General features: G+C 41.7%; 1 protein-coding gene across 1 annotated transcript in view; it reads left to right on the top strand.

Moving 5' to 3' along the window:
- Window positions 1-13,401, top strand: part of LOC144638733 (lysine-specific demethylase 4A-like) — a 32,067-nt gene extending 18,666 nt beyond the window's left edge. Inside the window, exons 12-21 of the mRNA XM_078497976.1 lie at window positions 1,621-1,852; window positions 3,528-3,616; window positions 4,261-4,316; window positions 4,429-4,537; window positions 5,117-5,308; window positions 5,979-6,046; window positions 7,787-7,889; window positions 8,737-8,856; window positions 9,818-9,910; window positions 10,728-13,401. Of these exons, the coding sequence (XP_078354102.1) occupies window positions 1,621-1,852; window positions 3,528-3,616; window positions 4,261-4,316; window positions 4,429-4,537; window positions 5,117-5,308; window positions 5,979-6,046; window positions 7,787-7,889; window positions 8,737-8,856; window positions 9,818-9,910; window positions 10,728-10,823 (1,158 nt within the window). The 3' untranslated portion in view covers window positions 10,824-13,401. The remainder of the gene's footprint in view (window positions 1-1,620; window positions 1,853-3,527; window positions 3,617-4,260; window positions 4,317-4,428; window positions 4,538-5,116; window positions 5,309-5,978; window positions 6,047-7,786; window positions 7,890-8,736; window positions 8,857-9,817; window positions 9,911-10,727) is intronic.
- Window positions 13,402-14,989: the final 1,588 nt, after the last annotated feature.

The raw sequence follows: 14,989 nt of genomic DNA, 5'->3' as shown, positions 1-14,989 counted from the left end.
TACCATGGGCTACATGTTTTCCTGCGCTTGGCATCGGTTACACGTTTTCCCGCGCTTGGCATTGGTTACACGTTTTCCCGCGCTTATATACCATGGGCTACATGTTTTCCTGCGCTTGGCATCGGTTACACGTTTTCCCGCGCTTATATACCATGGGCTACATGTTTTCTTGCGCTTGGCATCGGTTACACGTTTTCCCGCGCTTAGCTTCGGTTACACGTTTTCCTGCGCTTGGCATCGGTTACACGTTTTCCCGCGCCTATATACCATGGGCTACATGTTTTCCTGCGCTTGGCATCGGTTACACGTTTTCCCGCGCTTGGCATTGGTTACACGTTTTCCCGCGCTTGGCTACGGTTACACGTTTTCCTGCGCTTGGCATCGGTTAAACGTTTTCCTGCGCTTGGCATCGGTTACACGTTTTCCCGCGCCTATATACCATGGGCTACATGTTTTCCTGCGCTTGGCATTGGTTACACGTTTTCCCGCGCTTGGCTTCGGTTACACGTTTTCCTGCGCTTGGCATCGGTTACACGTTTTCCTGCGCTTGGCATCGGGTACACGTTTTCCCGCGCTTGGCATCGGTTACACGTTTTCCCGTGCTTGGCATCGGTTACACGTTTTCTCGCGCTTGGCATCGATTACACGCTTTTCCACGCTTGGCATCGGTTACACGCTTTTCCACGCTTGGCATCGGTTACACGTTTTCCCGCGCTTGGCATCGGTTACACGTTTTCCCGTGCTTGGCATCGGTTACACGTTTTCTCGCGCTTGGCATCGATTACACGTTTTCCCGCGCTTGGCATCGATTACACGCTTTTCCACGCTTGGCATCGGTTACACGTTTTCACGCGCTTGGCATTGGTTACACGTTTTCAAGCGCTAGCATCGGTCACACGTTTTCCCGCGCTTGGCATCGGCTACACGTTTTCACGCGCTAGCATCGGTCACACGTTTTCCCGCGCTTAGCATCGGTTACAGTTTTCAAGCGCTAGCATCGGTCAACGTTTTCCCACGCTTAGCATCGGCTACACGTTTTCACGCGCTAGCATCGTCAACGTTCCCGCGCTTAGCATCGCTCACTTTCACGCGCTAGCATCGGTCAACTTTTCCCGCGCTTGCATCGGCTACACGTTTCAAGCGCTAGCATCGGTCAACGTTTTCCCGCGCTTAGCATCGGTTACACGTTTTCCTGCGCTTAGCTTCGGTTACACGTTTTCCTGCGCTTGCATCGGTTACATTTTCAGCGCTAGCATCGGTTACACGTTTTCCCGCGCTTAGCTTCGGTTACACGTTTTCCTGCGCTTAGCATCGGCTACACGTTTTCACGCGCTTGGCATCGGCTACACGTTTTCACGCGCTTGGCATCGGCTACACGTTTTCACGCGCTAGCATCGGTTACACGTTTTCAAGCGCTTTTAAAGCATCGGTTGCATGTTTTCTTGCGCTTGGCATCAGATAATTTGTTTATAGCACGATTGGTGACTTGTTGTGCTTGTCCCGAGAGGCTACATTGGCTTGAGTTTTACGATGAGTCTACGATAGTAAACGGTTACCAACAGCCTCCAAAAAACTTTGGTAACTATTAAATTTTTGATTTTAATTTTTGTATGTCTTCAGGATGATCTGTTAGTACACCTTCGTGGAAATCTTCGCCGACCACTGTCCAGTCTAACCGCAGACTCATCTGATGTAACTAACAAGGTGTCTGTACCCAGAGTACCAGAGATCTGTTTCATGTCGGACGACTCCAGTCCCGAGAGTATGAGCTCATGGCTAGATAACAAATTTACTGCGGACACTGCAAGTCCTCTCCTGCGATGTGAATCATGCAAACTGCTTGTCCATGCAAGTGAGTTGTTGCCGATTTTTGCATACAGCTAATTCGAGAAAGGTTGTCGGAAAAAAGCACAAAAATGCACGCGACAAGACCGAAAGGCGGTATGGGTAGCAGTGAGCTACTACACGTGCTAAATACTAATAAGATGGCGACATGACAAACAGGAATTTGCACGTTTTCTTTCTCTTCAGACATGTGGAAACAAGGTACTCTTAAGGCCTGGCTAAACTAGGAAACATTGTTGCCGAAACATTGTTCCTTGTCATGTTTCCTAGGTGGCTAAATTAGCGGGAGCAAGGAAAATGTTTTGCTGCCAGGGAGCTAAACTAGGCAACAATGTTTCGGGAACAAACTGTCACGCATGCGCATGAACTAGTCAACATTGTTTCCAGGGTGGCTAAACTGGGCAACATATGTTTTGGGAGCAAAATTTGTGTCCGGAAAGCAAAAATGTTTTTGACTTGAGGTAGAAACATTTTTTGTTTCCGTGAAGCAAAATTTGTTTCCGAAACATATGTTTCCAGGGTGGCTAAATTGGGAAACATTTGCATCCGCATCAATGTTTCCGCAACAATGTTTCCTAGTTTAGCCAGGCCTTTAGCCATGCTGAATTTTAGAAGATTTTCAAAACTCAAAAACATGCGACAGAAAAAAAAAGCTACAGTTAAAGGCCACCCGAGAGGAGAAACAAAATCTTTACGTGCAAAGATACAAAATTGTGCATTTCCTGTAGGCCAATATAAAAAATTCAAGTGAATACCCAGTCCACCTTTTGGTCTTGTCATGTGCACTTTTGTGCTTTTGCCGACAACATTTCTCGAATTTGTCAAAAAGTGTACTCGTCATAGTCATAGTATTCGTAAATATGTAATTATTTGTTTTTTCGATTAAAAGTTTCCTGATAGTATGTAACAGTTTCAGTTGTTCTATGCAGCTGGAGCTTTTTTAAGGTTGTTCTGTATAGTTCTGCCGGGATAAGACTGAAACTGATTACAATTATAATAATAATAATAATAATAATAATAATAATAATAATAATAATAATAATAATAATAATAATAATAATAGCTTTTATTTATTTTTCAGCATAATAGCTGATGTGGTCGTGTCTTATGAAAATAACAATAAATTAAGAAATCAATAAACTACGCTAAATCATTTAAGTCCCTAGATGATACAACAGATTATCATGCCTTGATTTCTGTTGATGAACGTACGTCGCGTTAAGGCCAATGTCATCGAGAACGTGGTCTGGAATTCTAAAAAAATACTCTTTGTTTTGCTGTGTTTATGACAGTGGAGGCATGACTGGCCCCGATTTCAACCTTGACCGGTGTCCATTGTGTTATTAGGCAAGAAAATTTACTCACAAAGTGCCTGACTCCACCCGAGTGTATAAAAATGGGTCGAAGCGAACTGATACGAGGACCTGACCAGATGTCGTTGGGGTGGATGGGGGCTAACCTTTCCTATTCCAGGTCGCTCTATCCTACGGAAACCGGGATAAGCTCTAGTAGAATAAGTTCCAAAAAAATTATCTGTTTTTTACATTTTATCCTTGAATGGATATTTTATGCCTGGGATTCGTAATAAAGAAGATAAGATAGGCTTATGTAGTGATACATAGTCAGGAAAGCGTAACCAGCCTATGAAGTCTCGTGAAGCTAAATTCTACGTCTCGTTTCAGGTTGCTATGGAGTAAGCAGTGCCCCGAGCGATGGCCATTGGAAATGTCAACGATGTCAACAAGAGGATCAAAAGGCAGTTGAAAGTAGTGTAAGTAGAACTGTAACAATAGAAGTTAACCCCTGCCTCGTGAATATGGAGGATGGGTGCCTGGGATACCCGGGAGGGCCTCCACTGAGGTCAGCCGGCCCTCCCCAGATAGAATAAAGCTGCCAAGGCTGGCAATCCCAACAAAACAGCCATGAGCCCCCACACACAGACACCCGTCGGCCGTCACACTGATCAAATCAGTGGAAAAATGAATAACTAATAACAAGAAGCAGGGAAGGGAGGGAGGGAGGGGAAAAACTCGCAACACATCCCTGAAAACCCTCCATGGAACGAAGACCTGACACCACGCTGTAATGTCCGAGAACACAAAGCACTGAGCCTGACAAGAGCTAGTAACCGCTGACCACCAGGACAGCTGACTACCCACTCGTTGTGGTTAACTTGGCCGGTTAAATTGCTTATTTAACTTGGTTGAATCGCATTTAACCTCGTGTAACAAATGCACTGGGAAAGCTGGCAAGTGAAGGAACCCTTTGAAAGGATTTACCACCAAAGAAACAGAATATAGAACTCTTTTCTTCATTTCAGTCATGGTGTTTTAGTTCGTCCTACTCCTTTAGGATTAACATGCAGTGTGGATTTCCTACATCTCTGATGCTAGATTGTGTTATTTTGTTTTGCAGTATTGTTCATTATGCAGATTAGGGGGAGGTGCCTTGAAGAAGAGTACAAATAACAGGTACTGCAGGCACTCCTAAGTATGTCTTGCTCCAAAGTTGTTTTTATTACTATCCTTATTGTTGTTACTGGTGATTTAATATTGTGCTTCTGTGTCTTCTTTCTTTTTGCAGATGGGTTCATATAGGTTGTGCTGTGGCCATGCCTGAAGTTTTCTTTGTAGACGTAAATCTTAGAGAAGGAATTAACACAGATCAAATCACTTCAGCGAGGAAAAAACTTGTAAGTAGTACAACTTGGTCTTTAATTAGTCTTTCCTCTGAAGAATCATGGATTGCCTCTTTAATAGTGTTACGCTTTGTGCTGTTAAATAAATAAATAAATAAATAAAAAGTATTTTTATAGCGCCAAAATCCACTAATGCTCATGGCGCTTTACAATAAAAAAATATTAATAAAATGATGTTAAAAAGTAAAAACTCTAGTGCTGTTCATTGTAACGTTCTTTTCTTTTTATGTCACGTTCTGTAATCTTTGTTGTGTTACGCTCTGTTCTGTCGCATTTGTCACGCTCCGTTCTGCTGATTGCATCGCAGTTTGTTCTGTTGATTGTATCATGTTTTTCTTTCGTTCTTTGTGATATAACTCGTTCTATTTTGCTTGTTGTGTCACGTTATTATTGGTGTTTTCTTGTAAAACGCTCTTTATCGTTGCATGTGTCACAATCTGTTGTATTAAGTAAGTCACGCATTGGTCTTTTGCCTGTGTCACGCTGTTGTGTTAATTCTCTCACGTTTCCTTCTGGTGATTGTGTTACCCTGCGTTCTGTTGATTGTGTCACGCTCTGTTTGTTTGTATACAGAAATGTTTCTACTGTCGATCAACGTTCAGCGGTAAGGATAATAACGGCGCATGCGTACAGTGTTGTGCTGGAAAGTGCGCAGTCTCCTTCCACGTCACGTGCTTAGTCTTGGCCGGGTTTGCACTGGAACCGAGTGACTGGCCACAGCCAACAGAAACCTTCTGTGAAAGACACCAAAGAACAAGATTTAAAGTAAGTTTTTTTGTAGCCCTAAAACTTGTAATAGATAGTTTCAGATAAAGAAAATACAAAAGTATTGAAATCTGATTAAATAAGACAGGGCGTACAAGCTGTACGTTTTGGTTAATGTTTGTTCGTCGAGAAAAAAAATGGCTGGAAAGATTATCGACGGTAACACAAGGACCTGCGAAGATTCTTAGGTAGACCTGAAGACTAGCTTCCGAAGATTGCCAAACGGTAGTTTAGCCCCGTCTACACTATTGCGTTTTCCTTGGAAAACACATACTTTTTTAAGCGTTTACTTTTCTTCTGCTGTCCATACTATAAATTGGGCGTTTCCAGTCACCAAAAACGGAGCGATAAGAAAACGCGCAATTAAGTGGATACTTTCGACAGTAGCGTTTTCCTGTACACGCCAAAAACGTTGGTTTTCGAAAACGCTGACGCGACGATGATCACTGTATGGCTGTCTAAAATCCCCTCCGCGAAGTCTTTCCAGGCATTGCACATTTTCGAAAACGAGTGTAGCAAAAAGTTGGCGATTTTTGATACGAAGACTCCGGTTTTAGACGAAACGGAATATGGTAGAGAGGGCCTAATTCGTCCTTATGTGCGGGCACATAATGAGATGGCGAACCAATAAGCTAAAACGTTAACTATTATTCTCCATTCCTTTTATCAGGGAAAACAGCGCGACTTTTCCGTGATTCATTCTGGTGAATCCGTTGTTGCCAAGCACAAGAATGGAAGGTAATATTCTGTTGTAGTAAATAATAAAGATGGTAAATTTTCTGCTCGGTGTTTTCTTTGTCCCATGCTTGTGTTATTGTTGAACAATTCATCTTATTATTTATCACCGAGCTTAAAATTTACCATCTTTATTATTCACTACACACCTGGTGATTTCGACATTGCTGATCCTAGCAATATGCAGGACGCGTGTCACATATCAACCTAGTAAATGGCCCAGCTCACAACGAGTCTCTCTTAGCTCAGTTGGTTAGAGCGCCCAACCGGTATCTGGGAGGCCATGGGTTCGATTTCCGTTGGGGACTCAGAATTTGTTTTTGTCCCATGCTCGTGTCATTGTTAAAAAAATTCATTTTCATTATTTATGACCGAGCTTAAAATTTACCATCGTTATTATTTACTACACACTTGATGATTTCGACATTGCTGATCCTAGCGGTATGCAGGACGCCTGTCACATATCAACCTAGTAAATAGCCCAGCTCACCACAAGTTTCTCGTTCCCATCGAATTCGATTCCCATCGGGACTCCCGGACTCAGATTTTTTCTTCGTCCCATGCTCGTGTCATTGTTGAACAATTCATCCTCGTTATTTATCACCGAGCTTATAATTTACCATCTTAATTATTTGTTACACACTTGGTGATTTCGACATTGCTGATCATAGCAGTATGCAGAACATATCAACCTAGTAAATGGCCTAGCTCACCTCGAGTCTTTCGTAGCTCAGTTGGTTAGAGCGCCCAACTGGCATCTGGGAGGCCATGGGTTCGATTCCCGTCGGGACTCAGATTTTTTCTTTGTCCCATGCTCGTGTCATTGTTAAACAATTCATGTTCATTAAGATTCTGTTTTATGGCAACGTCAAGTTAGGGTTTTGCTTACAGTAGTTGTTCGAGGTTATTGTTCATAATCCGTCATAATCTTCCTCAGTCTCAACCATCCTTGTTCCTTTTTGGTTTATTTCCCGGGGGGGAGGGGGCACTCAAAAATGTTTTATACGGGGAGGCTCCGCCCCAAGCTCTTACCCCTTACCCTTTTATATACTATTTTTACAGAAAAAATACCTTCTACTGAAAAAAGGTACCCCTTTCATATACCTAAAAGACATGGCATAGCCTTAGAACAGGACGTTCTTGTCATTTTTATGTAGCGCTTAATAAATTAAAATAATACAGCCATAAAGTGCGTCTGTTCGAAATATTTCAATTAAAGGCATTTTTAAAAACCTAAATGACGGATTTTCATACCCTTTCACATATCTAAACTAGTAAAATCCCTACCCTTTTATATACCTTAAGCCTGAAAAAGGTACCCCTTTCGGGCGGGGCCTCCCCGTATAGGCCATTATATGGAGTACCCCCCCCCCCCCCGGGGTTTATTTTTACCTCGTTGGTGTTTTTCCACCTTAGTTAATGATTATTTTTAGGTTTCCGACAATTTGAACTTGAAGGGAAAGTAAGGTTAGAGCGGTTTTCACTTGAGTGTCGAAGTATTTGCGTTTGCTTTGGTTTTGCGTTCACTACGCTTGTGATTGGTTTAAAACGCCCACTTTCCCCTCGGCAATCGTGCTCGCTCGCGCCGTTTTCCCCGCTCGCCGGCTCAGTTCTTCGGTTTTGGGTTTACTGGATTGTCTGTGTCCTTTGTGATTGGCCAGAGTAATTCTTTGGTTTTGGTTTACGACACTTAAGAAAACTGCTCTATTGTTTACCAACATTCTGTGTTTGTGCCTGTTTCAGATATTACCGTGGTGTGGTGCTGGACACCACATCAGAGGAATATTACGTGGTTTCCTTTGATGACGGCTCGTACTGTGATAATTTGCCGCAAACGGACATTGTTGTAAGTTTATTTGTATGATCGTCACGTATTTGTGTCACGCACCTCGTGTATCGCAACTTTTGAACTGTGCAAAAACTTCTGCTGAGCATGGAGGCAGGACCATTATAGAGACGAGGTGTGGGCAGGACGTTATGTGTTAGGAAGGATGTGGAAGAATGGGCAAAGTGTGAAAAAATATGGAAGCTGGGTCTGGCACAAAGATTGACGTACCACTGTTAAATTAATTCAACTAAATTGGCATCGATCGGCAGCGCATCAGTGCCCTCTCCGCACCCCGCGTCCCCTCAAGAATACAATACTTCTGGTCATCTTCAATTTTCGGAGAGAAAAAAAAGAGGAACCAATTTGAAAGCAAAATAAAAAACAAATGTTACATTCAAACGTTCTTCCCACTTAATCAAAACTTTGTGTTTCAGTACGTTGACTAAAGAAGCCAAGGGTTTGAGAGGGTTAAATCGACCCTGCCTGGCGACTAAAATTGAGAAGAAGGATTGAAAGCGTGAGCTTAATTTAGCGACTAAACTTTTTCACTGGCGACCAAACTTGAGCAGTCGGTGGCCAAATGGCTATTAAGGAAAAAAATAAACTTGGAGGGTTGTAAATAAGTTCCATTAAACATTGAACTATGTCCAATTCTCTTGGGAAAAAAAATCGCCGAGATTTTAAAAAAAAAAAAAAAAAAAAAAAAAAAGAAAAAAAATCAGGGCTTCAACGGGACAACTCTCTCATACATTCTCTTGTTACAAAGCGAGTCCACTATGGATTGTTCCACAACAAAAATGTTGTTGTTGTAGTTGTAGTTATTTGTTATCGGAAGTTTAATCGTTTATAATGGTAATTTTTGTAGAGCCATGATAGCACAAGAGGCGATCTTCCTGTGGGAACCGTCGTTCAAGTCAAATGGGGTGAAGACGAGGAACTGTTTAAGGCCAGAGTCACCGGCCGAAGAATAAGCGTTACCTATCAGGTGTGTTAGATTTCACCTTTGCAATATGTTAGACAACAAATATATAAAAATATATAACTAAATAAATGAAGCCGGAAAAAAAAATGAAATAACCTATCAGAGACTGGCCATTTGGCCACTTGCAAGTCATCACCGCGACGTTGAACTCGGCGTTGACCGAGGACAAGTCATAGTGCAGGGTGGAGAACTTGGAATTAGAATTCTGCCGACAAGATTACAAGGCCAGTGCCCTAAAGCAGTTGGTCATACTAATGTAGGCCACTTTATTTCAATTCTTCTTTGAGGCGTTTCGAATGCATCGCGACTAAAGAGGTAGCCAGGGAGCAATAAAACTGCTCAGTTTTCACCTCCTACCCATTCTCGTCCCCATAGCCCTTCCGTTTCTCTCAACCGGCTTGGCACGAGAAAACGAAGGGCTCTGAGGACATAAGATTTTTGAATTAATTCGATTTTTTTTTATTAGCAGTTTCGCACAAAGAACTCCTAAACGGAAGTTGAAAACGTAACAACTCTCTCATACATTCTTTTAAAACGTCATGACTGCATACATGAAGACCGGAAGTCCTATAATCTAGGACTGGAAATCCTGTGTCCCCAGAGCTCTTCGTTTTCTCGTGCCAAGGCCTAGCCGGCTAAGAGAAACGAAAGGGCTATGGGGACGAGAATGCCTCGTTTTCAGATTTCATTCTGGCACTAAGCTCCCTCTGCTTTGGTGTTCTCGCATGATTGTGGACAGATTAAGTGCTCTAATAAAGCCAAAGCCGTAAATCGCGTTCGTCTCTCTTTGACTTGACTTGACTTGACATTGATCTTGACCTCACGGATACATCAGCCGGAAGAGGGAAAGTATCTGATACGGTACGCAATATTGCACTACACAGCTAATTTATCCATTAACACGTAGTCTAGGAAGTACAGTAAATTACTTTCGTAGTGTAAAATAATGTGTTTTTTTGGTCAGATTGAATTTGAGGACGACTCCTGGTTGAGTGTTCGCAGGGAAGATGTATACAAAGCTAATGACGAACTTCCTCTGAACGTACAACAACGACTGGTAAGTAAAGAACAATCATGGCGGCTGCCTTCTGCTAGTACCGTACAACTGAAAAAGTACCGAAATCGTTATTTTCACGTATAGCTACTCAGGGAGTCATACAGTTGTAATTGGTGGGAGGCCATTGCATTTCAAACAGTTGCTGATTTCAGGTAGTTAAAATTCTTTAAATGTAAGTGTTTTGACTAATTTGTCAAAGCTAGGATAAAGGGGGAATAAAAAAGAGAGAGGAAAAGAGAGTCTGTACGCTTCTCTTACGTTATCTTTCCCTTCCCTCTTCCCCCATCGTATCCTGGTGGCCAAGTTATTTCAAAACAACCATGTTTTATTGGTTAGAATATCGAAGGGGGAATTCTCCAGAGAGGATTGTTATTTTTGGTCATTAAATAAATCGAATAAATAAATCGACTTAGTTTAAATAAATCGACTTAGTTTAACGAGGGTTGCACGTAACAGTCTTGCAACTGACAAACCTGTGGCCCTCGGATTCCCAATCGAATTGGAATGTAGAAGTGTTGGTTTTTAAGGAGGGAGGAAAACCGGAGAACCCGGAGAAAAACCCTCGGAGCAAGGAAGAGAACCAACAACAAACTCAACCCACATATCACGCCAGGTCCGGGAACCGAACCCGGGTTACATTGGTGGGAAGCGAGCGCTCTCACCACTGCGCTATCCCCATAAGTTCTCATCACCACCTCCCCCTATCATATCACTAATTTCATACAAAAGAAGTAACTCTCGCAAATCTGTAGTACTCTTAGCTATGAGTATTTGTGTTGTTAATTCTTGCTTTTCCTGTGATTATTTCATTTGGCAGTCTTCAGCCACAGAGAGAGCCAATCTGTCCTACTGGGACGACATCCCTGACCAAAGTGCCAAGCGACCGAGGAGACAAAATCCACGTTTCCTATAAAACATGCGATCGTAATTAATAAATTGACTCTTTTGCAGCCTTTTTTGGTTCTTCACGCAATTGTGTGCGTCACACAATCTATTCTCTGAACATTGCGTGACGAGCCAAAATACCTCTGCATATGGAACGGCTAAGGTGAACTATTAGTTAATAAGTAAAAACAGAGCTAGGCCTTACTTAAGGTGTGGCAATGAACCCTATTGAAGCTATCTTTTGATCAGTTTATTCGGCATAATACCCTGAATGGGCAGGCCCATTCAGTAATAAAGTTAAAATGTGATTGGGAATTAGGTTTTCGGGAAAGAAATTACAAGAAAGCGAGGCCTTGAACATATTTTAGTTAGTTGTAGGGAGGTGGAGAAAAAGCGAAAATGGTTTGTGTAAAGCTAAACCAAATTATTCATAGTGCCACCAAAAACACAATATTAACCAAAAAGAACTCGAATCAAAGCATGTAGGCGGTCCCAAAAATCATGTGACCAGTGCCAAGGGCGGGAAAACATGTGACTTGTGCCAAGCGCCGGAAAACATGTTACCAGTGCCAGGCGCGGGAAAACATGTAACAAACGCCAAGTGCGGGAAAATCTAACCAGTGCGCAAACGCAAACCATCTCATGGCTGGGTTTTCTTTTGCACCTGATTGGTTGGACCAAATCTTCGCTCTGATTGGTAAAAAACGAAAATCATTGGTCTCCCCCCCCCCTAACGTAGAGATGGGAGAGACTTGCTTTCTGTTTATTTCTCTTTAAATCGTGTACATTATTTTCCTTTGTGTGACTTTTCAGTTTCATTTCCTTAATTTTTCTTAGTTTCAAAAACATGATTCCTGATGAGAGTAGCTATAAGATATTCTGCGGGATCATGACCGGCCAGTAATTCGCGTTTTCCGCTCCAAAGCAAAGTTATATTTTGGAAATATTTTTTTGCGCGGGTATACAAATGGCTATAAAATACAGCTTATATTTAATGAATCAGACTTATATATAGCATATAACAAGACATAATTTGTTCAACAAGATTTTCATACGATCGATACTTCAGACAAAACACGAATTGCAGCGAATCCACCGGCTCTCACCAATGCAGTCGTTCAAACTCCATCAATTCACAGGTTCAGTGTCATAAACACCTTACAAAATACATGTTTGAACTTTTTTTTCATAAATGGTGGAAATCTAGTAAAATGTCATCGACTAAGGATTCAAAACTTTGACCACCCTGGGTTCGTGAGTAGGGCTGAAAACAGTTGCTCCAAAACAAAGAAAAACTACACAGGTTTTACACCGATGTAGACCCATAAAGTTAACAAATAGATTCCATTTTGCCGTGCGTCTGTTCAGTTGTAGATCACAGATGACGTCAAAATGTGGTAAGAACAAAAAAAGTGGCCTACGAGCCGCTAGGCGAGTGGGTCACTGTTGTTCTTACCATATTTTGACGTCTTCTGTGATCTATAACTGAACAGACCCACGGTAAAATTGAATCTATTTGTTTTATATAATAAAACTCTGATTTGGACTATGAACTCTGATCACGCGCGCGAGTCACACCACTGCGTGACGTCATCTATGCGTCTGTACTCTAAAAGATCATAAGTAAGAACCAATCAAAGTGCGCGTAGAATTCAGGTTATTATATAATTAATAATACATCTGTATAGTAAACAAACGCAACAAGGTAACATTTGTACAGCTGTCGACCAAAGAATCTTTCATAAATTTTCTCTAAATGTAAATATGATTAAGTGAAATCCCGATTCTCAAACCCTCGAATTTTCGAACCTCCCAAAACTCGGACCAAATGTCGTTTCCCTTGGATTTGCTTCGTCCAGTCGAACACTGGAATTTTTTTACCCCAATTAATTTTCGAACCAATTTTCATTTTCCCTTTAGGTTCGAGAAATCGGGATTTCACTGTATTTAATATAATGATGTGACGAGATTGAGAAATTCAATGTACATCAAACTGCACACGAAACGCTCGTGTGAATTCGCTTGTAGAATGCTAGCTTTTTCTCATCTTTTCAGTGCAGAGACTTCAACCGTGGGATACCAACGCTATTTTGACCATCACCAAGAGACATATTTGGGTCACCATATAGTTTGTTTGGGCATAAGCGTCGCTGTAAACCAGTTTTCTCGCGTCAATCCTATTTTTTTTTTTTAACCCCGTTATATGAAGCAGTCTTAATTCTGTATTCTTACTGTGATTGGTCAGTAGTGTTGGGTACCCTCGGCTAAACGTTCTTCCTTACGGTTTGCTCTAATAGCAACAATCTTATTTGCAGCTGGACTGTCACGTCACGCAACGCTTTCCCCGGCATCAGTTACGTGACAACCCTAGTCACAGCTGCAAAGAAGACCAGCTTGTAATTTTTACATGACAGCTATTTATGATCGCTTATTTAATGCCTTTTAAGATATTTAATTCATAATTACAACCTTTTGCAAAAACTTAGCCTTGTAGTTTTATAGGGGCTTTTCGCTTTGCCTATCCCTTTGTTGCTAGACTACCTTTTAGCTTATATTGTAATTTCCAGCTAAGATAATTACCTCAGCTGTTTAGGGACTTACGGTTATTAAAGAAACAGCATCCGGGAATTTGTACAAGTCGACTAAGAAGTGACGTCATCTCAAAGCACCTTTTTGTATACCACAGGTTGCCCAAGATCACATTTAGGTAGTTTAACCATGGGGAACCCAAGCTAACGCTATTAAAGCGGCAAATATATAATAAGATCGGAAAACATATACAAACTATTTTATATCAGAATAAACGGTGACGTCACTTTTTCGTTGACTTTTAGGAATACGACTTTAGGTATGTTGTACATTTTGCTAAAAAAGTGATTGAAGATTGAATTAAAACTTATGGACTTCGCTTGAGGTAACTGTGTATACTCGCTTTCTTTTTTATTTGTTTGTTTGTTGTTGCTGATTTTTTTCGCCCTCTTGGTACAAGTTCTGACTTTGGCAGCATCGCCCAAAACCCAAACTAACGCAAATGAAGAGAAAAGACCGAACGCAAAACGGAACGTTCCTTTCTGTGATTACGTTTTCTTCAACCATTTGCGTGTCATTCCGCTCTTTCGTTTGTTTTCTCATTTTTAATGCGATTTTGTACCATTCAGCGTTTTTTTCTCCTCCTTCTTAGGATCCGTTTTCTGATCCATTTTCTTTTCCCAGTGGGGAACAATTCCGAGTTTTACTTTTCTGTCAAAATTTGCGGTACATTATGTCTTCCTATTACCTATACCGTTCGTTTTGTTTTCTCTTTTCTGCTCCGTTTTGCGTTCCCCACAATGAAACTTCGAGGGAACCTAAACGCACACACGTCGAGGAACTCTCCGTAGACGCCCCCGTAGGAACGCACCGCGTGATGCATTCGGACAAGCGTTAACAAACTCGCGAGGGACAAAAACGTAACGCTGCCATATTCCACCAGGAATAGCACATGCCATAGGGAACAAATAAAATGCACAAGGAATATATTCCTTTAGCATTCCTTGTGCAAAATAACCAGGTGCAATGGAGGCAAATGCTGGTAATCTTTTCAAATGACATGACGCTCTTTATAATAATATTCCCCCGCATTAGCCTCCATTGCAAGTTATTTCCAGTTATGTTTATAACGTCTGCCCGTTGCGCAAGTACTTCATTTGCATTTGAAAAGATTACCAGCATTAGCTCCCCTCCATTGCAAGCTAGTTCCAACCCATTATCGAGAATACGAAAATGGTCTATTTGGAGTCCCCTTAATCTCGTTCTTTGACTTGGATACTTGCACACAATGAGTACGTGGTCACACCCCTTTTGTCAGGCGCACAGTGATCCGGCAAATCACCCTTTCTGCAATATTTTTTTGCATGAATTTTAAAACAATGAAGTACAGACCCCCAAACTGGCCATTTTTGAGGAGGTCTCTATATTATTTCCGAGGTGTGGCTTTGACACTTGCACGCAATAGACACGTGGTCCCGTCACTTCTCACCTGCACACAATTGTTCCGTAAAGCCCCCTTTTACGGAGATATCCAGGCATACCATAGTGGCGACTGGCCAGTTTTTGAAAGTGGACCCTATTGTTTTGTTGAGAAGCAAATGTTAGCCGATCTTAAATAGGTGAAACGTTGGCACTTGCGCACAAAACGGGGTGTGTAGATCTGCC

Source organism: Oculina patagonica, chromosome 14 (genome assembly GCF_052425735.1).
Source record: "Oculina patagonica isolate OP01 chromosome 14, crgOcupat, whole genome shotgun sequence".
Classification (NCBI taxonomy): domain Eukaryota; kingdom Metazoa; phylum Cnidaria; class Anthozoa; order Scleractinia; family Oculinidae; genus Oculina; species Oculina patagonica.
The sequence above is the reverse complement of the archived record's forward strand: the minus strand, read 5'-3'. Positions and strand labels throughout refer to the sequence as shown.